Source organism: Nelumbo nucifera, chromosome 4, assembly GCF_055504915.1.
Source record: "Nelumbo nucifera cultivar China Antique chromosome 4, China Antique-T2T, whole genome shotgun sequence".
In the NCBI taxonomy this organism is placed as follows: Eukaryota; Viridiplantae; Streptophyta; class Magnoliopsida; order Proteales; family Nelumbonaceae; genus Nelumbo; species Nelumbo nucifera.
In genome coordinates, this window is record NC_142652.1 from 57,594,488 (window position 1) to 57,617,563 (window position 23,076).

General features: G+C 40.9%; 1 protein-coding gene across 39 annotated transcripts in view; it reads left to right on the forward strand.

Annotated features, from left to right (window-relative positions):
• Nucleotides 1-4,942: 4,942 nt before the first annotated feature.
• LST8-1 (Transducin/WD40 repeat-like superfamily protein) overlaps nt 4,943-23,076 on the forward strand; it is a 46,106-nt gene continuing 27,972 nt past the window's right edge. For 5 of the 39 annotated variants that reach the window (XR_016085295.1, XM_010249232.3, XM_010249217.3 and 2 more), the window contains exons 1-8: nt 4,967-5,230; nt 5,516-5,685; nt 5,823-5,885; nt 6,056-6,183; nt 8,443-8,544; nt 8,637-8,749; nt 9,030-9,099; nt 18,058-18,135. Coding sequence is in view for 37 of the 39 variants with exons in the window: in XM_010249232.3 (XP_010247534.1) it covers nt 6,076-6,183; nt 8,443-8,544; nt 8,637-8,749; nt 9,030-9,099; nt 18,058-18,135 (471 nt within the window). In the remaining 2 variants the exon portion in view is untranslated. Of the gene's footprint in view, nt 5,231-5,512; nt 5,686-5,822; nt 5,886-6,055; nt 6,184-8,442; nt 8,545-8,636; nt 8,750-9,029; nt 9,100-18,057; nt 18,136-23,076 lie in introns of those variants that run through there. The other 34 variants (XR_016085296.1, XM_088902804.1, XM_010249218.3 and 31 more) reach the window with 20 other exon arrangements.

Genomic DNA, 23,076 nt, shown 5'->3' on the forward strand with positions numbered 1-23,076 from the left:
TCTCGAAATCAAACTAAGATAGGGTGAAATTCAATCAAACCGGCATAAAATTCATACAAAAATTGCGTAAATTGTAACCAAATTCATTGCTGAAGACAATGGGCCCCTGAGCCCATCAGTATAGGCTCTTAGCAGGCCCAACATTTACACTAAATAGTCCTTGGTTCCAACCACCTTATGAAGGCCTAAGGACTACGGACTTATGTAAGTTAGCCCATCAAATATAAACCCTAAATGGTCTTATACTTAACCTCTCAGCCCATAATGATCAAACACTGTCTGACAAGAGAGGACCTCTCCCTCGGCTGCAAAGTACAGTGTTGCACTCTCTGCTCACATGGATCCTGGGAATTAAAATCTCTTTGCAAACATTTTGTGAAACCATAATATATATGTATATCTCTATATAATATATTTTGCAAAAACAAATCTCAACAAGTTTAGAATCAACTACTAACAGTTTAGGTTTTCCATCAGAGATAGTGCATTCCCCGATCATTCACTTTGTCTGACAAGGGGTTGATTCTGTCACCATGATCACCCACTCAAGTGAATTCTCAGACTGCCCCAACATACCCAAGTTTTGACCCCCAATAAGGATCTCACTGATTAGCATATCAACACCCCAATCCAACACCTAGTGCAGTACCATAATCGAGTCTAGGGGTTAGGTGCAACTTTCCAGTTTTTCCCATATGTCTCCAAGGTCTAGGGCATAACTGGAAAATGGTTTGGTTTAGAGTTTCAAACAAGCCCACACTACATGTGCTTCAGGTCTCACACTGGCAACTGAGACAAACCACCCCAACCAACATGGCAGCACATTAGTGTTAGCCTTGGCAGGATAAACCTCCCCAAGTCTATCCAACGGCTATGAAGATTCCAAACTAACACAAGTCTCATTAATGTCCAGTTTAAGGGTATTACACAAAAATGCACCATAATAACATGAATCAACTATGTACTTTATTCATTTACAATAAATGTCAATAACGTACGTCAATCTAATTGGAGCTAAGGGCATACACTGTCTAACACTCGTCGATGTCCTGGCCCGACCTAGCATTGCTTCGATGGTGCTCCTTGTCCTTCCCATGCAGCAAGGCTCGTCTTGGGTGGATCCCATAGCATAGTACCTACAAGACGGCAAGTTGCTCGAAGACCACATAGAAGCAAAGAAGCTCGCACATAGAGCCGCCCAGTATTGCCTCATCCAAGGAAAGCTCTATCGCCAGTCCCACACTCTCCCCTACTTGAAATGCTTCTCCCCTTTCGAGTCCAACTATGTCCTTAGAGAGGTACACGAAGGAATCTGTGGGGATCACCCCAGCGCCCGAACCCTAGATCACAAGGCATTTTGTCAAGGATACTACTCGCCAACCATGAAGCAGGATGTCGTCCAACTCGTCAAAAAATGCGACCGACATCAAAGGCACTCTAACCTTTATCACTAGCCAGTGGTTTCCCTGAAGTCGATCATCAGCCCATGGCCCTTCGCGCAGTGGGGAATGGACATCCTTGGGCCTTTCCCTACCACGGTCGGGCAAAAAAGGTTCCTTCTAGTTATCATAGACAATTTAAGTAAGTGGGTGGAAGTCGAGGCCCTAGCACGCATCACCGCTCATAATGCCCGGATCTTTTTTTGACAAAGTGTTGTCTGCCACTTCGGTATCCCCCGGATTCTCATCACCAACAATGGTAAGTAGTTCACTGACAAGAAGTTCGAAGCGCTCTACACCGACCTTAAAATCGACCATCAAACTATAGCCATCCACCGACCCCAGAGCAATGGGCAAACCAAAGTGACTAATCGAACCCTATTGCATGACCTAAAGACTAGGCTTGACCAGGCTAAGGAAAGGTGGGTCGAGGAGTTGTCGAGCATTGTCTAGGCATACAGAACCACACCGCGAACAACCACCACAGAGACACCTTTCAACCTAATCTACGGGGTTGAGGCCATGATCCCTATGGAGATAGGATAACTAACTCTTTGGATTGAATTTTACGATGAGGAGCAGAACAATGAAGGCCTCCGTGCAGAGCTCAACTTGGTAGAATAAGCACGAGGCCGAGCACATCGTAGGATGGCCGTGCAGCAACAAAGAAAGGCAAAGTACTACGATTCCAAAGTCCGAAGGAGAGAGTTCAAGACTGGTGACCTAGTTCTTTCGTAGGTCATAGTACACGCACCGGGAGAAGGGAAGCTCAAACCAAACTGGGAGGGACCATATTGAGTCACCAGAGTGGTCGGACCTGGCACCTATAGGCTAAAAGACCTCGACAACAGACCTATACAAAGGAGCTGGAAAACCAACAACCTCCGAATATACTATCAATAGTTCTACATTAATAAAGATGTTGTTTACTCTACCAAGTGAACAGTCCAATGCACAACACACACCGCACAACACACAGCATCTAACCAAGTTAATTGGAATTTCCGCGCACCGACTCGGCTAATCAATAACGGCCTGAGCCCATAACGCATAGCTAGTAGCTTGCTTGGCAACGTATAGCCAACCAGTTGACTCGACTAATTGATGGCCAAAGCCTAAAATGAAGAAGATCGCTCCCACCTTCCAAGGCCAGAGGGCGGTCACCGCACTCCGTACGTCACTGACGAAGTGTCAGATAGAGCTATCTAGAGGACTGCTAGCCCACGAAGAGTCGAAAGCTCCCGAGACCAACAACTAAGCATCCCTCAAAGAGATGAGAGCTCGGATAACACCTTGGCCAAAAACCAAGGACTAAAGATCTCGGCCACACATAACCTGGGTCGTAAGAAGACCAAGGCCTACGACAAAGGAAAAGTGAAGGGAAGCAACACAAGTACACAATCTTAGAGCCTGAAAACATCTCTTCATTAATTTATAGAAAATTTGTACAAGTTCTAAAGCTCAGCATACCAAGTTGTTTATTTCAACAAAAAAAAAAGAGAAGGAAAGGGGCATCAACTAAACAAGACAAGAAACTTAGATAGACAACAATGACAACGACGAGCAACAATTCAATCTTCAGGAGGATCCGCGGCCTCTTCATTATCTTCGCCCCCAACATTCTCTTCATGCACAGTCGCGACAATGTCATCCTCGGCGGGCAGAGAAGTAGTGTCATAGGGGCCCCAGGTCGCGCATCCACGACGTTGTCAGGGTAATGGCACAATGCCCTCCACCTGAAATGATTGAACCTAGCCTCGAAGGAGCTCTTAGAAAAGTCGCCCATCGCGTGTTGATACTCCTCTGAGATTTTGAATTGATCAAGTGCCTAAGCCTTCCTGTCTTCGGCCTCCTTCTTCAGCTGCTCTCGCTCTGCTTTTAGGTTAGTGATGCGCTTCTTGAGGTTACGAATGGTGTTGGACTACTCGTCAGTTCTGCGGTTCAACTCAACAATCTTCGCCTCCATCGCGGCAGTCCGCTCACCCGCTGCCTCGAACTTAGCCAATTAGGCTCTTAGGCCCACAAGCTCGGTATGCTCCTCGTCATAGAGTTGTCATAGTTTCCAGAGGCAGTCGACCACTACAACCGCCGAGCAAGCACTCTACAAAAGAAAATACGTCAACATAGAAAACCCCAGCCAAACAAGAAACAGAGAATGAGCATGGACTTACCACAATGACGTGGCGGATGAGCGAGCACTCCAAGGTACCACTCGTCATTTGCGCAGCCTCCCGCCGAATGGGCATCGTCATTATCCCGCGAAGCAGTTGCTCGGGTACCCCCTCTGTCTCAAGCTTGTCCTCAGAGCGGATGGTCCACTGCGGCACGTGGAGGGCTGAACCGTTGCTCCCCGGTACATCCATTTGCGGAGAAGGAAGAATAGCGGATTGATAACCCTCCTCTGGATCCACGACTACCTCTGTGGTTCCCACCTTATCCCCCTAGCCACGTCGACTCCACGTCATGCAGATAAGCACGACCAAGACAGGAGAGTGAATGGGGACAACCCCGTTGGGGATTAGGTCTCATCCCAAAGACCTCGGCGGTTAACCCCATCCTGACAACCCCGAAAGCCTAATCCGACCAGGACATGGACCTTTGGCTATAAAAGGTATTCCCCACTCAAGGTAAGAATCCAACTTCTAGTTCTCATACCGTTATACTGCTCGGACCGACACTGTTCTCCAACTGCTCGGCCCGATCCTCTACTGCCTTCTATTGACTTGAGCATTGGAGTATCTACCTAGGGATAATTCCTCAGGCCTCTGACATTTTCTTGTTCATAGATCTCATTGCACAGCTTTGTCCTTCCACCTCGACACCGCCCAGTTGGCAAGAACTATCTAACTATAACCTCGGTTTTTACACTACTAGAGCATCAACACCTAATTTACTTTGGGTAGTACTCATTTTTTTGTTAATTATTACAGAAATAGAAATAGATTTTTCTTAACAAATTAAAGTTGGTTAAGAGAAAAAATATATACACACATGTCAACAAGTTAAAAACCAAGTGGGTGTTTGGCATCGGTGCATTTCATAAGCGTTCTATTTGATAAGTGGGCCCCCAATTCACAAGTGTTTCGTTTTACTTTTTTTTTGAAAAACACAAAAAAATTGGGATGGAGGTTGATCAGGCATTTAAAATGATTAACTTAATATTATAATATATTTATAATAACAGTTTATAACATTTTAAAAAAGTAATCGGTTTTTTCAAATTTCAATGTACCGTATCATATTAAGCGATTCAAGATAACAGATTCTAGAAATGTCAAATTGATGTTTAAAGAAACCTTCATTTTAGTAATTCCAAAGTTAAACAGTACAAAAACATTTTTTTAAGAAACAGATTGTCAAATGCAATTTTCTTACCAATTCCGTTTATTTGCTGATGTAATATACATGACACATCAGCAGAAATGGAATGCTTGTAAAATGCTCGATGCCAAACACCCCGTATGACTGTGGTTTTCTATCTTTCCCTTTCTACCTTTTCATTCAGACCAGACTGACAGTGAGAAATCGAATACACGTCAGATTAAGATTCCACGTAACAGTGAGAAACAAAACAAAATCCAGCGTTTCTGGAGGGTTTGGGTTTCCCACCAAAGGGTTTTGGGGTTCCATCTTCTCAGGCGACGTTCACCGGAGGAGAGAATTGCAGGCAACAACCTGTAGCTTTTTACGATTTGCCTAATCTTCCAGATGTTCTCTGTCATGGCAGGTGTTTACCTGGAACGCCTGCAACAAGGGGTTCGAGGTTAGAATCCAAACTTCAAAACACTGTGGTAAGATTTAGTTCCTTCTCGGATATTTTTACTTTTTTCTTTTTTTTCTATTTCACTTTGATGGTCGCCGAGTTACAGTTCCATAGATCATAACTCACTTCTCATTCTACCTATAGGTTCTACTGTGTCTAGGTTTTTTCATTGTTCCTTTTTTTCCCCGTTTTCTGTTGATTTTAATGATTCTTTGTTATTTGACAAAGAAGATTTTAGTCATCAAATTTACAAATTCAAGAAACCTTTTGAATTGATGTCGTTTGGTTTGTTTGTTTAACGTCTGTGGAGAAGAAGATTTGACGCCGCTTGATCTGCCGTCCGAGGGGAGAAGAAGAACATGATTATGGAACTGAAAATATTTTTAGGAAGGGGAGGCTTAGATGGACTCTTCTTATCACATGGCCTCTTCTAATTGTTCTGAAAGGAGTGGTTCCACCTTCCTTAGGAAAAGGTGTCTCGTTGTGAGTTCGCATGTTTCAGCTTTATGATCGTAGAGATGAAAACATTTCTTAGCCTTAGTTTATGTTGGCTACTTTTTCTTGGTGTCAACGATGAATCTGCAATTGTCTGTTTTTCGCCTGACATAGACGACCTTCAGTTGCAGGGTCGGAAGATAGTAAGTGAATGATTGTCATGGAATAACAGTCTGTTCAATTAGGAGGTAATCGTTGACCCGTTTTATCAGGAAAATTTGTTTCTACTTTTTTGTTTTGTTTCAATTAAGAGGTAATAATTGATCCATTCAGGAACAATTGTTTCTGCTATTTTTTTTTTTTTTTTGTAATTTTATTAGATGGGTTTCGTTATTATTTGCTCCCTTGAATTGATTAGTTAGGTGGAATTCAATCAAGATGAGCCAACCTTCAGTGATCCTTGCAACAGCTGGGTATGATCACACAATTCGGTTTTGGGAGGCAAAGAGTGGACGGTGCTATCGGACTCTCCAATACCCAGATTCTGTGAGTTGTAATGACTTAACTGTTTATTATTATTATTATTATTATTGTTATTATTATTATTATTATTATTATTATTTCTTTTTTTTTTTTTATTTTTTATACCGCTACTAGAGAATACTGATTTTAGAGCAAGTCTTTGTGCTGTGGTGGCTGGCTTTGAATGCTGCTAGAATCTCTTTGTAGGATTGTTAACACTTGACAAGTTGAGTTGAAGGTCCTGTGTATCATTCTGTACTTTATAGTATAATTTTCTATAATGGATAAGAAATTGATTAGTTGGAGTTTTGAGCGGTGATCTCAATTCCAACTGAATGATGCCTTGTTTAACTCAAAATCCAGTTATTTCATTAGAATCAATAGAGTAGTAATAATAATAAAATAAAAAAAAAATGATACAACAACTCCTAACCATCCATTTTGTTGCCCTAGACCCACTATTATCTTTCTTTTCTTTTTATTTTCTTCTTCTATCAGCTTGAATCCAAGTTTGTGTGGCATCCAAGGTACATTAGCAGGATAGGAATATTAAGGACAATGGAAAATTTTGCATGTAACCGGTAAGGATTATATGTAGGACATGACCAAGGTTGTGCTTGTATTGGAGAGCGGAAGTGGAAATGCAGATAGAAACTTCAATGAAATGGTTCCGAAATAACTAGCCCTTAAAGGTTCCAAAATCACATAAACAATGGAAGAGAGGCGAATGGGAGGACATTGGAGGCTGGCTCATTATCTAACTGACAACATGAATGCTAGCCTTATTTGGGTTCCTAGGGAGCTGAATTCGATTGCTGATGGTTTTGCAAAATCTGGAGTTCACAGGGATTGTTTGTATAGTGATAGATATCTTCCTTTGTAACCCTGTGTTTCTCCTTTTCCCCTGATGCACATCTTTTTTTTTTTTTTTATCAATAACAAATTCATTAAATCATCATTAAATAATTACAAAGAGGAAGACAAACATTCTTATCTTCCAAATACAACTTAAGCCTTCAATAAAAAAGAAAAGGAAAGGAAGAAACAACAAAATTACAATTTAGCCCAAAACATTGAATCCCTTTCTACCCCTTGTTTAGCTAATCCATCAGCTAAAGAATTAGCTGATTTTTTAACCCAAATCATCTTCACTTCCATCTCCCGCACCAGTCACTTAAATCTTCTCCTCTCATTGTTATAATTCCATAAGCCACTGCTATCTTTATTCAGCCACCCTATCGCCACCTCCGAGTCCCCTTCAATTATCAGCTTTCTGATATTCATCTCCTTAGCCTTTTGGATTCCTTCCATAACTGCATAGATCTCAGCTCTAAGGGAGTCACCCACTCCAATTGGGCCTGAGAACAAGGCAGAAATGACCCCATTCTCATCCCTAAATACACCCCCAATCCCTAACTGTCTGGGATTCCCCCTACTACTCCCATCAAAGTTTAATTTTATGAATCCAGTAGGTGGTGGGGTCCAGGGAACACTCATTACTAATCTGGCATGTGTACAGTTTGCAATCTCACCCCACTTCCTTAACATGCCATCCACTGTGTAATCTGTAAATAGCTCTAAAGATTTCAGCCATTGGACAGCCCTAATATGGATTATAGCCCTCAGTTCTTCAGCCCCTCTCTCCACTTTTGAGAAGATCCTGGAATTTCTTTCTTCTCATAATGACCAACATACGGCAGCCCTCAATCCCCTCCACATAGTCCTTCCCCTTTTCATACGCCACCTGAAAAAAGAAGGGGAGAAAAGATATTGCATGTCTGATGGAGGGTCCCATTTACACCCAAAAAGAGAAAAGGCCCAATCCCGAATAGACTTTGCAAATTGGCAAGACACCAGTAAGTGGAAACTAGTCTCCCCCACCACTTTGCAAAGAACACACCAATCTTCTCATGTACATCTTCTCATGTACCTCTTTATTTTTTAATGAAATCTCTGCAATCTAAAAGAAAAAAAAAAGGAAAAAGGGAGCAAATAATTTGCTGCTCTCTGGATTCTTTCTGTGCCAGTTTGAAGCTGAACAGCAGAACATGGAAAATAGCAAATTGTGGGGGTCCTCCATCCAGCTTTTCCATTTCTTTTCTGATCTAAATACAGCCTAAATGAAATGTATGACTAGTAAGGTAGGAAACTAGGGGGATGATTATAGTAAAGACGTAACACATTCCTTTTTTCCCAGACAATACAACATTTAGGTAAATTTCTCCTCTTTTTTTCTTGTTATTCCCCTTGATTTGTGATGTCAAATTCACTAATATGGTGCAGCAAGTTAATCGTCTCGAAATAACCCCAAATAAGCAATATCTGGCTGCTGCTGGAAACCCTCACATTCGATTATTTGAAGTCAATTCAAACAGCCCTCAACCGGTTGGTTTTTTCTATTGTCATCTCTTCTTTATGGGTTGTAATTTTTTAATCCCTGGGTCTGAATAACAAAATTATTTCTGTTCTTTTGGCAGGTGATGAGCTATGACTCACATACTAATAATGTTATGGCAGTGGGGTTCCAATGTGATGGAAAATGGATGTATTCTGGTTCTGAAGATGGGACTGTAAAGATTTGGGATTTGAGGTAAAGTGGGTGGCTTGTTATACACGGGCATATACATACATATTTTTAATGGAAAAGTCTTTTCTTCTGAGTTGTTTTTCCCGGTATTTTGAGTTTTGTATGTTATTTGTTGATTATGATTATATATTATATCCATGTATGCTTTTCTTTCCTGGAAAATGATTAATTTTTTTTGACCTTATAATCCAATCGCATGGTTCTTCCTTTAGACTTTCTTTTGGCTCGTTTTTTTTTTTTTGTATTTTCCTCTAGTTCTTTTCTCATTTTAAATCAATTTCAGGGCTCCTGGTTGTCAAAGGGAATATGAAAGTCGTGCAGCTGTTAACACTGTTGTCCTACATCCAAATCAGGTGAATTATTACATTTTCATTACAAATTTACAACTGCAGATATATCCTATACTGAGTAATGAACCCCCCTCCTGTATTTTTTTTTTAATTGATAAGTAACAAGACAAGAATCTCAGGCTGAGAAGCGTGACAATGAGGGTAATGACCTGTGTTGCACCAAGTAGATGTTGTGTCCTTGCCAAATGTGAGTCAGAGTTTGATACTTCATGGATTCTTGAGGACACTTCCTTGTAACATTTGCTTTTTACCTCCTAGCTTATTTGACATAAATGAACAACTAATATACAAGATGAGTGCCATCTCAAATGTTACTTGGTAAAGGCAACATTTTTTACATGTATATAACATTAGAATTCAAAATTATAAATTATTTTAATAGTATATACTTTTCCATAGATGTGTCTGCATGTCCATGTTTTTGAGCACAGGGGCAAATTTGGACTCACATGTCTATGTCCATGCAACACTGCTAATTACTAAAAAGGAGTTTATTACTGAAAGAGAAGAGTTACTTGAGCTAAATCAATGAAGAAAAGAAGGAAGAAAAACTGACTGGAGAAAATGATATAAGAAGAAATCAAATATTTGGATACTCCCTGTAAGACCATGGACAAAGCAAAGGTAACAATCAAATTTCCAAAGGTCCGAAGAATGGTGATGGAGTGAATTGGTTGGGGGAAGAAAGCGAGTGGCTGGAGCTTGTGATGGGCTGTTCTATGTACCCTCCTTAGATGAACAAGGGCAAATGTAGTTCTGGTGATTCCTGGTGGTGGAGGTAGAGATTGGAGTTGGTGGAGGGAAAGAGGGAGGAGGAGAGATTGGAGTTGGTGATTCCCCCTATTTGGGTTAAATGATTGTTTGTATATTTTCCTTTTCTCTATCTTCTGGTAACTATGCCATTCAACATAGGTGGCCAGTTGTGTTGTCAGTCCAAAAGCCTTATGGGATTGAGCAGTTAGAAGAACATGGAATTCTTGAGCCGAGAAGTTTGAGTTTGAGGAAAGAAATAACAGAAGAAACTAGGAGCCCTGTTTATAGATCAGGGGTCCCAGAGGTTGTAGAGGTCTCGACAGAGAAGGTGGTCACAGAAGAGGCACTTGTGATGCTGAAGGTTTTGTTTGGAGGAGGGCAGTTTTCTTCCCCAAAAAGAAGGATCCAACGACAATACAATAGGAGGACAGGGGAGAAAAAAGGAGTGCTGAAGAGAAGGGGGAGACTCAGGTGAATTATAAAGTCGATTATATGCAAAAAATAGAGGAGGATGATGAAGACATATTGGGCATCACTGATGGTGAGGGAGAAGTTTTGGAAAGTTCTGAGGGAGATGATAAGGGGGAAAAATGGTGGCAGAAGAAAAAGAGATTAGTAGAGAGACAAGTGAGGTCTTACTGAGAAGGGTTGAAAATAGAGCTGAAGAAGAGGGGGATGGGGAAAGCAGTCAAAAGGATGGGGTGACAGGGGTGATAGAGGAAAAAGAAATGAGAGATGTAGAAGAGCCAGTGGGGAAGGGAGAATGACAAATGAATAAATTTCTAATAGAGGAGAAAGGAGGGGAAGATGATCTAGAGAGTAGAGACTAAGGGAGGGGGAAGAGGGGAGGAAGGACGTAAGATGGGAGATGGGGTTAGAATTTACAAGAGGAAGAAGTACAGAACTTGAAAGTAGAGAAGGAGAGTCAGGGGAGGCTAATGAAGAGGAAATATTTAATGTTTCCATCACTTTCCTTAATCCACTCATATAGGGATTTTTTTAATTTGCAGACATTCCCTTCACACCCATGTATGAATCCGAGGGGCTGAATCATATATACTTCTTCTAGATGTCCGTTCAGGAAAGTATTTTTAATGCCGAACTAATGGAGCCCCCAGTCAAAGTTAGCAGCCAAGGATAACATGATCCGGATAGTGTTCATTTTAGCAATTGGGGCAAAGGTTTCTGCATAGTCAACCCCATACACCTGTGTAACCTTTTTCTAATCAATAACAGAAGAATTTCATTCATTAAGCACTACTGGAAGGTACACAGCAGAAAAAGGAGAGATAAATTCTCTCTCTCCCAAAAAAATAAAAAGATTACAAACAAGCCCAAAATAAATGATTTCTTCCCACCCCTCGTTTTTCCAAAAAATCAGCAAAGGAATTAGAATCTCTTTTCACCCATTGAAAAGTAATCTCCATTCCTTGTAGCAGCCTTCTAATTCTTCTCTTGTCATGGATATATTCCCACCATCGCTCATCCCCTTGCTTTTGCAACCAACTAATCACCAACTTCAAGTCGTCCTCAATCGAGGGTATGCTTAAACTCAGTCCTTTGCTTTCTGAATTCCTTCCATGACAGCTAGGATTTCAGCTCTTAGATCATTTACCCACCCCTATTGGACTAGAAAATAGAGCAATAATTTTTCCTTCCTCATTTCTGAACACTCCTCTTGTAAGTACATGTGGTTCCCCATTGCCACGTTCATGATTAAGGAATCGAAACAAAACCACACATACACTCGTAGCAACATGGAGGACCACCCAAAACTTGCGATGAACTCAAAGATCTGTCCCGAGCTTGCGATGAGCTTCAAGAGCTACCTTGAACATGTGGTGAGAACATAATGTTGCCTAATACTCGCAACAGCTATGACGAAGTGTCTCGAAGACGATAAAGCGAACAGCCAGACGTAGCAGTCAAATTTGGGCCTTGCCCATGACACGTGACCTCAAGGAACCTACGACGGGAAGTAGCATACATATGCTAAAAGAGAATCCTCAGACGAAGGAAACTTTTTCCTCAGAAGATCTTGTTAGACACGTGGCAAAACCTTAGTAGTGCTCCCTTGATAACCGACATAAAGACAGGATTCCCATTCCTAATGGGAATCAAGTCCCTTTTGGATCCTTCTCCTTAGGGTCTCAGGATCCTCCTTATAAAAAGGAGGAATAAAGTACAACCATGACACTCGTTACTTTCATTGCTACCCCACTTCGTTAAGACACCCGAGCAGCCAAAGCGTACTCATTATCTCCCTTTGCAACCCTAATCCTGGTAGTTCTTCGTCCTTCAAGGAGACCATTCTACCTAGCTCCACCACCATACTTACACCTCCAATACCAGATGGTCTCGGGTTGCCTTCACTACTGCCATCAAAATTCAATTTTATGAACCCACTTGAGGTTGGGGACTAGAGTTGACCATACTGCACCTTAGTAGGAACAGTATCAGCAATTTCCTTCTATTTCCTCATTAGCTCACCTACTGGGATGCCCTCAAACAGCTTCAATGTCTTCACCCAATAAATCACTTTGATGGATATGGCTTCTATTGTCGCCTCCCTACTCTTTTGTTTTTCCACAAATATTCTTTGGTTCCTTCTTCCCAGAGAGTTCAGCAGATTGTTGCCCTTGTACATCTCCAAAGAATTCTACCCCTCTTCTTTGACCATCTAACAAAAGTAGAGAAGAAAAGGCTTTGGACAGAAGGCAAGGAGTTCCATCTGCACCCAAACAAATAGAAAAACCATTCCCAAATCGAACAAGCGAAAAGGCAGGATATTAATAAGTGATAGTAGGACTCACCATCAGCCTTGCAGAGAGGGCACCAATAGGGAGAAAGACACCAGACATGTCTTTTCTTTGCAACAAGTCACTTGTGTTAATTCTTTCCAGATAAACTTCCTAGTAAAAACTACTAATCCTAGGCAGAATAGGAGTGGTCCAAACCTCTTTAACAAGAAAAAGGCACTCCCAAACTATCACTTGACTGAATCAAATTCGAAAAGAAGGAAGCATAGGTAAAGGAACTAGAGGGAGAGGGGGTCCAGATTCGGCTATCACAAATCAACACTACTTTTTCAAGAGATTGAAGCAAATTAGATACACAACAAATTTCAGACCCTTGAAGCCTCTTCTAAAACTCAAATCCCAACCCAAATCAACACTAGAGTTAGAGGGAACCAAGAATGATGAAATAGGCTCTTCCTTCTGGGTAGAGAGGGCAAAAAGGGAAGGGAACTGTTCCATCAAAGATGAGTTACCCAACTAGACATGCTCCCAGAATTTGACTAGGTTTCCAGAGTACAGATTATACCTGATGAATGGCAAGAAGAAAGGCTGGCATGAATGGACTTCCAAGGGGCAGCTCCGGCCAGAATTCTAGAGTCCCACTCATTTGCCACAAGCCCATGAATACTAACAATTACTTTTGCCTACAACTTATCCCTTTCTATAGGCAATCTCCATGGCCACTTCCCTAATAGAGTTGTGTTTCTTTCCTGAATATTTCCAAGACCTAAACCTCAAACATTCTTCTACACACTAATTCCCATTTAACTCTATGGTCCTTCTCCTCCCTTGGTTCCCACAAGAAATCCCTCATGAGCTTCTCAATCTTTCTACTTACCCCCACTGGAATCCGAAACACAGAGAGAAAATAAATTGGTAGGTTTTTGCTAATGCGGATTTGATTGAAGTCATCCTGTCCCCCAAAGACAAATGATGCTTCTTCCAAGAAGCCATCCTCTTCGTAAATCTTTCAGTTACAGGGCTCCAAAAGTTGCTTCCTCTCAGATCCCCCCCAAAGGTAATCCCAATTAATTCATTGGCAAATGTGAGACCGAACAACCCAACAAAACTGCTCTCTTCAATCTCCCTCTCCTCCATATTTACACCCGCAATGCAGCTATTGTCAAGATTAATCTTTGGATTGGACATTTGCTCAAAAGTTTTCATAGTCCATTTTAAATTCATCACTCATCTAATGTCACCACCTGTGTGTTACCTTTTGCAACTAACTTGGCCTTATATCTCTCAACTATTCCATCTGCCTTGTGTTTCATGTGAACACCTACTTACACTCCACTAGCTCTTTGCCTTCAGGAAGATCCACCATCTTCCTTCATTGCATTTGTCCATTCAGGTATAAACAAAGCTTCTACAACACTTTTGGGAATGGAGACACAATCAATGGCAGTCAGAAAAACATGAAATGAGGGTGAGATGTTTTCATAAGACAAGAAATGCACAATAAGGTGCTTAGTAGTGCATGACCTAGCACCCTTTCTATGAGCAATTGGAATATCAAGGTCACCGATAGAATCATCAATAACAATAGGCTCAGTAATATCAAGAGGAACAAGAGTACCTGGTTGAGAAGGATTCACTTCCAAAGAGTGAGATGATACTGGATACATAGTTTCAGGCTGCTCCACACCCTTTGAACTCAGTTGTCCATTATGGTGCCTTAGGAAAACACGGAATTGAGTAGAGTTAGGAATAAAAGTGGGACTTGCAAAACCTGCCTCTCCTCTTTCACACTATTCTCCCCTTGAGGAGAGGTAGGAAAGTAAGGATCAGACTTTAAAAAGGATACATCCATCGATACAAAATACTTGCATTAGGCAGGATTAAAACATTTATAGCCCTTCTGGGAGGATGGGTAACCCAAAAAAATACACAAGATAGACTTGGGGTCCAACTTACCCTGATTTGGAGACAAATCATGAACAAAGCATTTGTAGCCAAAACACATGCAAAGGAATAGAAAACAGAGGGGACTTTGGAAATAAGAGTTGATGTGGGACCTTGTATTGTAAGAGACGAGATGGCATGTGATTGATCACAGCATAAACTAGAACCACTTGGGAACATTCATGTGTAACATCATACAACGGGCAACTTCAAGAAGATGTCGGTTCTTCCTTCCTACAACACCATTTTGTTGTGGTATCTTGGCACAAGAGCTTTGATGGAGAGATCCGTGAGATGCAAAAAATTCAGCTAGATCGTGATGAAAGTATTCTTTTGCATCATTTGATTGGAAAGTTTGTATCTCAACATGAAATTGAGTAAAAACCATGCAATGAAATTCTTTCACAATTCCGGGTACCTCTTCCTTGGAATGGATAGGATATATCCAAGTATATCTGGAATAGTCATCAATGAAGATGATAAGATACTTGTATCCACCCTTAGTGGGTATGCTGGCTAAGCCCCAAACATCAGAATACACAACATGGAAAGGCAAACTGGAACTTTTATTACTTGAAGGAAAACTTGTTCTACAATGTTTGCTTAATTGACATGTTTGACATTGCAAACCAGAAATAGATATAGACTTAAAATAGTTCAGGAAGCATAACTGTCAAGGACTCAAAGGACAAATGACCAAGACGATTATGCCATAACCAAACTTAACTCTTAATAGACTAACTAATAGACTGACTCATAAGACTCACAAGGGTTAATGTGACCACAAAAGAAGGGCACGCCCCAAAGAGTGCTATTCACTACATTCGATTGTCACCACAAACAACACAAAATCTCTTCTTGGTACAACGAACAAGAGAGAAAAGAAAAAAAAAGGATAGTACAAGTGTCTAGTTCAGTCCAGTGGAGTTTTGCCTCCTCTTCCAATAAAAAAGGGTAAGTTCCAGTTGAAAAAACTTGATCTGAAGAAGCTTAAATCCAAATCAATGCTTTGATACCATGTAGTCCAGCAAAGAAATAAAGAAAATAAAGTCGGAGAAGAGAGAGGAAGAGAGAAGAATAGAGAATGAAGAAGAAGAGAAAAGTTCTTTCTAAAGTTTTATAGCTGGTGGCGCCTAAGTATATATACTTAGGGCGACAGCTTACAAAAAATGAAAAGACTAAAATACCCTTGCAGCAATACATTTAACATATTAAAACAGTGTGAAACCGGAAGAAATACCCAGAAAGGTGGAGTTTGTGATAGATTGCTCATCCTACTCTATGTGGATGACAACCTCCATTGAAGCCTTTCTATGGAAGGAAGGTAGGAGGGAGGAAGATGAACAGGTGGAGTGGGAGTTCTTATGTGGCAATTCGTGGTTCATTGGGGCATTAGGGAATGGAAGTTTCACCAAATTGGAACATCTGAGGTGGATTGTGGAGAAAGCCAAACGACAGTGTGAAGAGTTCTCTACTAAAGACAAAAAAGTAGTAGTGATAGGGGACTCTTCATATGCCTAGGTGTTAATTAATAGTTTTAAAGAAGACATACATGCACAGAAAAAAGAGAATTTAAATTCAGGTCAGCGATTAAGTTAAGGAACCATTGGGGTTAACCAGAAGGGAGAGTTGAATTGGGTGGACCTAAAGGCTAGTCAATTGAAGGAGGTTGGGTTTAAATTGGGAGTTGGGTCGAGTTTTTCAAAAGAGATACGTGGAAAACAGGTGTTGGAAGGTGGGCTGACATTAAGGCCCTTAAAAGAGAGGGTGCATGATTTTGTATTCACTTGAGTCAAGTTGGGGGGATGATGGAGGATGGTATTTCTGGTCCATCATCGTCATCGTCCTTAGTTGAAGCTTGACAGATGAGTGCGGGAAAGGAAAAAAACTTTCATAGTTGGATCTGTGGTGGATTCCAAGAGAAGAAAAACATGGTGGATCGCCGAGAAAATGAAACCCAAAATTTGTCTGTTGCTCAAGAAGATTAGCAGGGGTTGGGTTGTATAGGAGGTTGGGGAAGGTTAGTGCATCTAATTGGTTGAAGGCGGAAAAGGTAGTAGGATTTAGAAAATCACGTCTCAAAACCTCCCAATAATTTAGGAAAGAGGAAGAATGAGGTTTGGGACTGGGTGACCACAAGGTTTGTTCGCACTGAAGAGCTGAGCTCATCAAGTTGTCTAAGAAGTTCGAAGGTTGAAATAGACCTAGATACAACCCCGGATGAATTTCAAGTGCTTTTGCTGGAATCAAATAATGATGTTGCGCAAAGTAGGGCTGTGGTAGAGGAGAGTTCTAGGGTCTCGACGATAGTTCCACTGAACCAGTCGAAGTTGAAGGGGATGGAGTAAGTGCTCTAGAGGGTGCATCGAAGAGTAAGGTAAGTTCAAGAGGGACTGATAATAGGGAGTTGGACCTGGTTTTCGGGGAGAAACGAGTGAAGTGGAATTGGATCAGGTTTGTGAGGAGGAAGTTTTGAGAAAACCGGTTTTAGTAGGAAACTCGGTAGTGGATTTAGGTAGAAGGGTTGAAGGAGTCTCAGAAAATCTTGTTAATAACACACTTAAAACAGGGGAGTTGAGAAAATCAAAAGGGTTGGGAAACATGCAGCTGGTTCATGTGATCAGTCTTTCATAGGCTCAAGGAAGGGCTAGTTGGGGACGACCCTTGCTGCAGATTCAAGAGAATTTACAAAAGGGATCGAAAATCAAGGCTAGAGTCAAACCTTGTTGAAAGATAGAGATAACCTCTTTGAAGTTAGATTCAGCAGTGGAGGGAGGGGGGAAGGGTGATAGATCAGGAGTGTTGGGAAATATGGTAGTCGCAAAATCTCAGTTCGATGAAGAAGAGGAAAGGAGAGAGGGGGGAGTGTAGTTTAAAAGTCTTCTAAGGAAGGTAAAACTCAGAAGGGGAGAGTGGGTATTGATTGACTAGTGGATAGACAGGTGGAAATTGGGAAGTCTCTCGGATTATTCTTTTTTTTTTTTGGGGTGGGGGGTGGGGTGTGGTGGTGAGAAGAGCAAATGAACAATTCAAAAAAAAAGAAAAGAAGGGAAGAGTCTAACAAATCGAGAGTTCTTGGGGAAGGGGGGAAGGCTTGGGAGGAAGGTGAAGGGGGAGAGGAAGGAATTTTGGCCAAAGAATGATGGGGGGGTGGGGCAAAGTGGCCGCTGTTGAGGGGGGGGGGGGGAATTTAAGAGTTGCAGCAGAAGTCTTGGGATTAGTGTGTGGGTTTGTTTATTTTGCCTTCAAGGTTATGTTTCAAGGCTGTCCTTATCCTGGTTGGAAAAGAAGAAAATCCTTTATGTAGTGCAAGAGTCCTGGGAGGTCTGGCTTGCAAGTATGTAATTTGGACTTGATGTTAAGTGGCCTTTTCTTGTGGCTGTTGTGTGGTGATATCTTATCACTCTCCTTGTTTGATGTATCTCTTTTTTCTTTTAATAAAATTTTATTTTATCATAAAAAAATAAAATTAGCTATATCTAACCTAGTTGTGCATTTTGTATAGACGGAGCTAATATCTGGGGACCAAAATGGAAATATACGTGTTTGGGATTTGACAGCGAATTCATGCAGCTGTGAGTTGGTAAGTATTTAGTTTATTCTGGACTGTGTAGTTTCAGTTTTATACTCATAGTCACTTTATTCCTAGGAAGGAATGTTAACCTGTGTACGTTTGTGGTTTGCTGCTGTTAATTTTTTGGGAATAGGGCCTTGAATTCCAAGGCATATATGTGGTTCTCTTTTGTTGCTTGCATATTTGGGAACTGTTTGTGAGCCTTGATCTCTTTTAGAGAAACTGGCATTGATGTTAGAGAAATCTATTATCTAGTTTTGTTCTTCTTTTCTTCTCTATTTGATATGTCTCTCCTTTTCTTGTTTATTTGGTTGCAATCATACAAGACTTGCTATTGCAATGATTTACAAGTAAAAAAAAATGGAAACCTGAATTTTGAAGGAAATCAAATATTTTAGAAAGCTTATTAGCTCAAATCAAAATACCTAAGCATGACTTATAGAATAAATTCAAAGTGAAAGAAAACAAATGTAGATCATACCATGGTTATTCAAGCACTCAACAATTCAAGCATGTGGAACTCTCAACATTTTAATTATCTTTTAGTTGAATTGCATTACTTTTTGTTTTTTTTGATAGATAACCGTGAAGAAAATTTTATTAAGAATCAAATAATATTGTGCAGCATTACAAGCATTTTGTTGGATAGGTAGCGGGTACTACCTCCCTCAAGTATACATTCAGTGGTTATAGTTGAGCCCAATACAAAGAATCCCTGTTAACCCCCTGTTTTGCTAAAGTTATCAGCCAACCCATTTTCTGATCTTTGCACCCATTGAACTTTTATTTCCATATTCTTAGTTAGCCATTTGATCTTCTTTAACACATTACTGTATTCCCAAGTTGCTTTCTCACCGTCGACCATTTAATCTTCTTAGTTGCATTACTTCAAGTTTTTAGTGTGATGTTAGACGTCTTCCATTCCTAATATCTCTTTAAGGCTCCTAGAGTCAATTCTAAGTAAGCCCATGCGTGGGGTTCGGAGGCAGTGCCATGCACCTGAATTTTTTGTCTTTGTATATAACAGGCTTGGTTTTGTGATTTTGGTTGCAACTTCATTCTATTTTAGGTTAGGGATCAACAATTGGTGAGTTTTTATGTGATGAATCTACATTCAACTAGTGTTCTCTTGATCGGTGTAGGAACATGTATCATGGAAACAATTGTGGACTCCATTAGAGTAAGTAATGAGCCAAGGGTATGTTTTTGGATCAAATCAGCACTAGAGAAGAATGGAGTGGACTCAGAAAAGGTGATTAGGATATGTAAAGGACTTCTGTAACTCTAGACTATAACGCTTTTCAAGATTAGGACCCAGCTTTGGAAGATGCATTTATTAGCATGAAAATTGAACTTATTAAGACTATGACCTAGCTTTTGCAAAGAGCAGATACATTTAAAAACACTAAGTGGAAGAGGGAAAGGTAATGGGGAGGGGAATAAAATAGGAAAAGGTGAGTTTCCATTAAGCATGAAAAGGACATGTGGTTTATGAGATAACATGAAGTAAGAAATGCATCACTCCAATAAGGTTTTGGAATAAATATTCGAAGTATTAAAGCATGTGTGACATCTTGCCCTCCACCAATTATATTCCTTGTCTTGAAACCCTAGAACATGAAATAAGGATAAATAACTTTTATCAAATAGCCCCTAAAAGTTTTTCCAAGGAGAGACTTATTGTGCATTTTAGAAGGTTTAGTAGTAAAGAAGATGGAGAACTGGTCATCGGTGTCAACAAAATTGAGGGGAGCTTGTGTAATCGCGGCTGAAACATTTTAATTGGAAGAGTTTAAGGTGGGGCAGGCGACGGTATTGTTGGACATTGATAAGGTCGTGTGGTTCAAATTTCAAAGAATTCTTGGATGGGGCAATCTTCAAATAGAAGTCAGTGCTAGAAAAGAAGTTACAAGGTAGAAAGGAGAAGAAACTGAAAAGGGAGATTTATAGCTGTGTTGGAATGGTTTGGTGAGAAAAGGAAACAGAGGGTATTCATATCTGAAGCAGTATTTTAAAATGTGGATGCGTGACATGAGGCGTTCCACTACTTGGTGGTGTGATGTGTAGTTTATTTGGAGTGCAAGATGTGTAAGCCTCCTGAACTTGAGGCATAGGTGTTGTGTAGATGTTTTATATGTTTTTGTTACAGTCTTATGTGGTTGGGTTCATTGTAGTGTGCTGTGATTAGGTTTTTTTGGGAAAATCTGGAATTTTGATCATATTAAGATAAACAAATTTGGAGGGTTTTCATCCTTTGGACTATGTTAATATATAAAAGAGAACATGATAAAATGGTTACCCCACTTTTTTTCTATTGCATTTTATTATAAAAAGTGGCTTAAATACAAAAGCATAAGCGACATAAGACTCTTGTATAAAGCACAATAGAGGTGTATGCATCTATGCTGGAGGCGTATGCCTCAAGGGGTTTGTATGCTTCTTGGCTGCACTTCCAGGCGTTATCTCAGCACCTTGCCTGGATGTCTCCAGTGCTTTTTAAAACACTAATCTGAAGGAAGAAGGTCAGAAGGATGATCAAGCCTCTGCAATCCAACGATTGGTAGTGAAGGTGAATCGCAAGGTTGGGGAGCTAGAGAAACCACTAGTGCTTCAACAGGAGCTAGAAGTCGAGGCAAAAGAAAGGAAGATAGAAGCGAACTTTTTATTGTCCATCTCAATGAACAAACTGATTCCTTCAATGGTGATAATGGGGAATGGTATAGAGTGGAGAACATATTGGTTGTGATATCCAAGCAGCGGATTTGAGATTGGAAAATGTTGTAAGAACAAATTAAAGAGTCACTTCAAGTGCACTAGGAATCTCCACTAAATCCTTGTCGGGATACAAAGCCCTGCCAGTGACGCTTCTGGCTATTAGCATAGCGAAAAGGTGATCTTGATGGACAAAACCTCTTTCCTTGTTTCCAAGTGGTCTCCGGTAGCTAATGTTGTGGAGAGAAGAGATACAACTACCCTGATTGAAGGCAAAATTTCTGGACTTACGTTTAACCTATAGCCAAAGAAAAGGGGAAGGATGATATGGAGATGTACAAGGGCTGCAATAAGCTGGGTAATTTGGGAAGAAAGAAATTCACGAATCTTCTTGAAGGAAAAAGAAGCAAAGAAACTATATTGATAGTATTATGATTAGAGTTGCTCATTGGCTTGAGTCCTTGAAATCTTCTCAAATATCTCATTGGATGACATCCTTAGAAATTGCAAGGAAGTAACTGATTCTTCTATAAGTAAAACTGTCATCAATCCTCAATGTTCTTGATAGGACCCAACCCAATCCACCTGCTATGTATGCTCTAGACTCAAGCCCAAACCAGCCTATGGTTTACCCAGGTCCATCTCACAATGCTAATCCATCAAAATCACTCATTCAGTATGTTTACCACAGGAAGCAATACCAGGCAATTGATGGAGAACAGATTTGAGAATAACTAACTACACATGACTTCACATGTAAAGCCTAGAAGTAGTGGGTGAACAATGGAATACGTAGAGTATTTACCCCCAGCTTCCCCTCTCTTCTCTCATTCCACTAGGAGATTGAGTCTCCCTTGAAGCCAACTCTTGTGTTGAGTAGAAATTCAACAATTGATATCAGTGTTGATCCATGCCCAACACCAAATCTGTTTCAAATGGAGGACAGGGTAGATAGGATTGAGGTCAGCTTACACAAATTCAAAGGAGATCTGAGGAGATTGGTGATTATGTCTCGGCATACCAGGGCTAACACTGATGAGGGTAGAGATCAGGACAGTGAAGGCTCTAGTGGTAGAAGCAAAAATGCAACTTCACTTTCCAAGTTTTTCCATTGAGGATTTGATGGTTTGGATCTTCAAAGCAGAGAGGTGTTTTGAATTCCATGAGACAACGGTGTGCTAGGGATTCTTCATCGCCTCCATCTATCTTGAAGGAGAGGTGATATTGTGGTTCCAATGATATAGGAACTAACACCCCCACATCAATTGGGCCGACTTCATGGAAGAGCTCCATGTATGCTACCCCACGATGAAGCTTGTCAAAGTTGAGGCTGACAACCATTGTTCACAAGTATGTGGTAGAGTTTGAATTGTTATTGGCCAGAGTAACTGACTAGACAGAGAAGGATTTGGTTGGCAGCTGTATTGGGGATCTTAGAGAGGACATCTGGCCGGAGGTGAGAGCTTGGTGTCTGATTATGGTGTCTATGGCAGCAACTTTAGTTCGAATTCAAGAAGTTAGACTGGCTCAAGCGGGTGAACTGGAATATCAGACATATTTTGAAGATCTCGCTGATTTGAGCTGAACCTATGGTGCCGAAGAATAGTGGGCTGACAGACCCAAGTAGCATGCCCTTCAAATGGATGTCCTGGGAGAGATGCAGGCCCAATGTGAGAATGGCCTGTGTTACAGTTGTAAGAAGTTCATGCCGGGCCACCATTACAAGGCCTAGGGATGAGTTCTTTAGGAAATGGGCCTAACCAAGGAAGGTATGTCCACTCAACTTGATGAAATAGGCCTGGCAAAACAAATTGAAGGTCCAAGAAGCTAATGGCTACAAGCTGACTTGTGATGGCCTATGTAAGGAGGTGACATTGAAGGTCCAAGGGGAATGGTTGATAGGAGACCTATATCTCTGGAGTTAAGTGGTGCTGACATAGTTTTGGGGGTTCAGTGGTTGCTACAGTCAGACCTGTGATGTGTGGCTGGAGTAAACTCACCATGGAATTTTAATTGAATGGGGTCGACCATATGTTGCAAGGAATTAACCTGGTGTTGTCCAGCCTGGGAACCAGGGGGCTGACCTCAAGTATTGTCAATGGGCTCAATAACCAGCTTTTGTGCATCTGGTCCTCATCATGACCAGCCCAACCCAATTTGCAGCAACCAAAAAACAACCTAGGCCTGGACCAACTCCTTCAGCAGTTCAAAGATGTCTTTGAGGAGCCTAAGCTACTG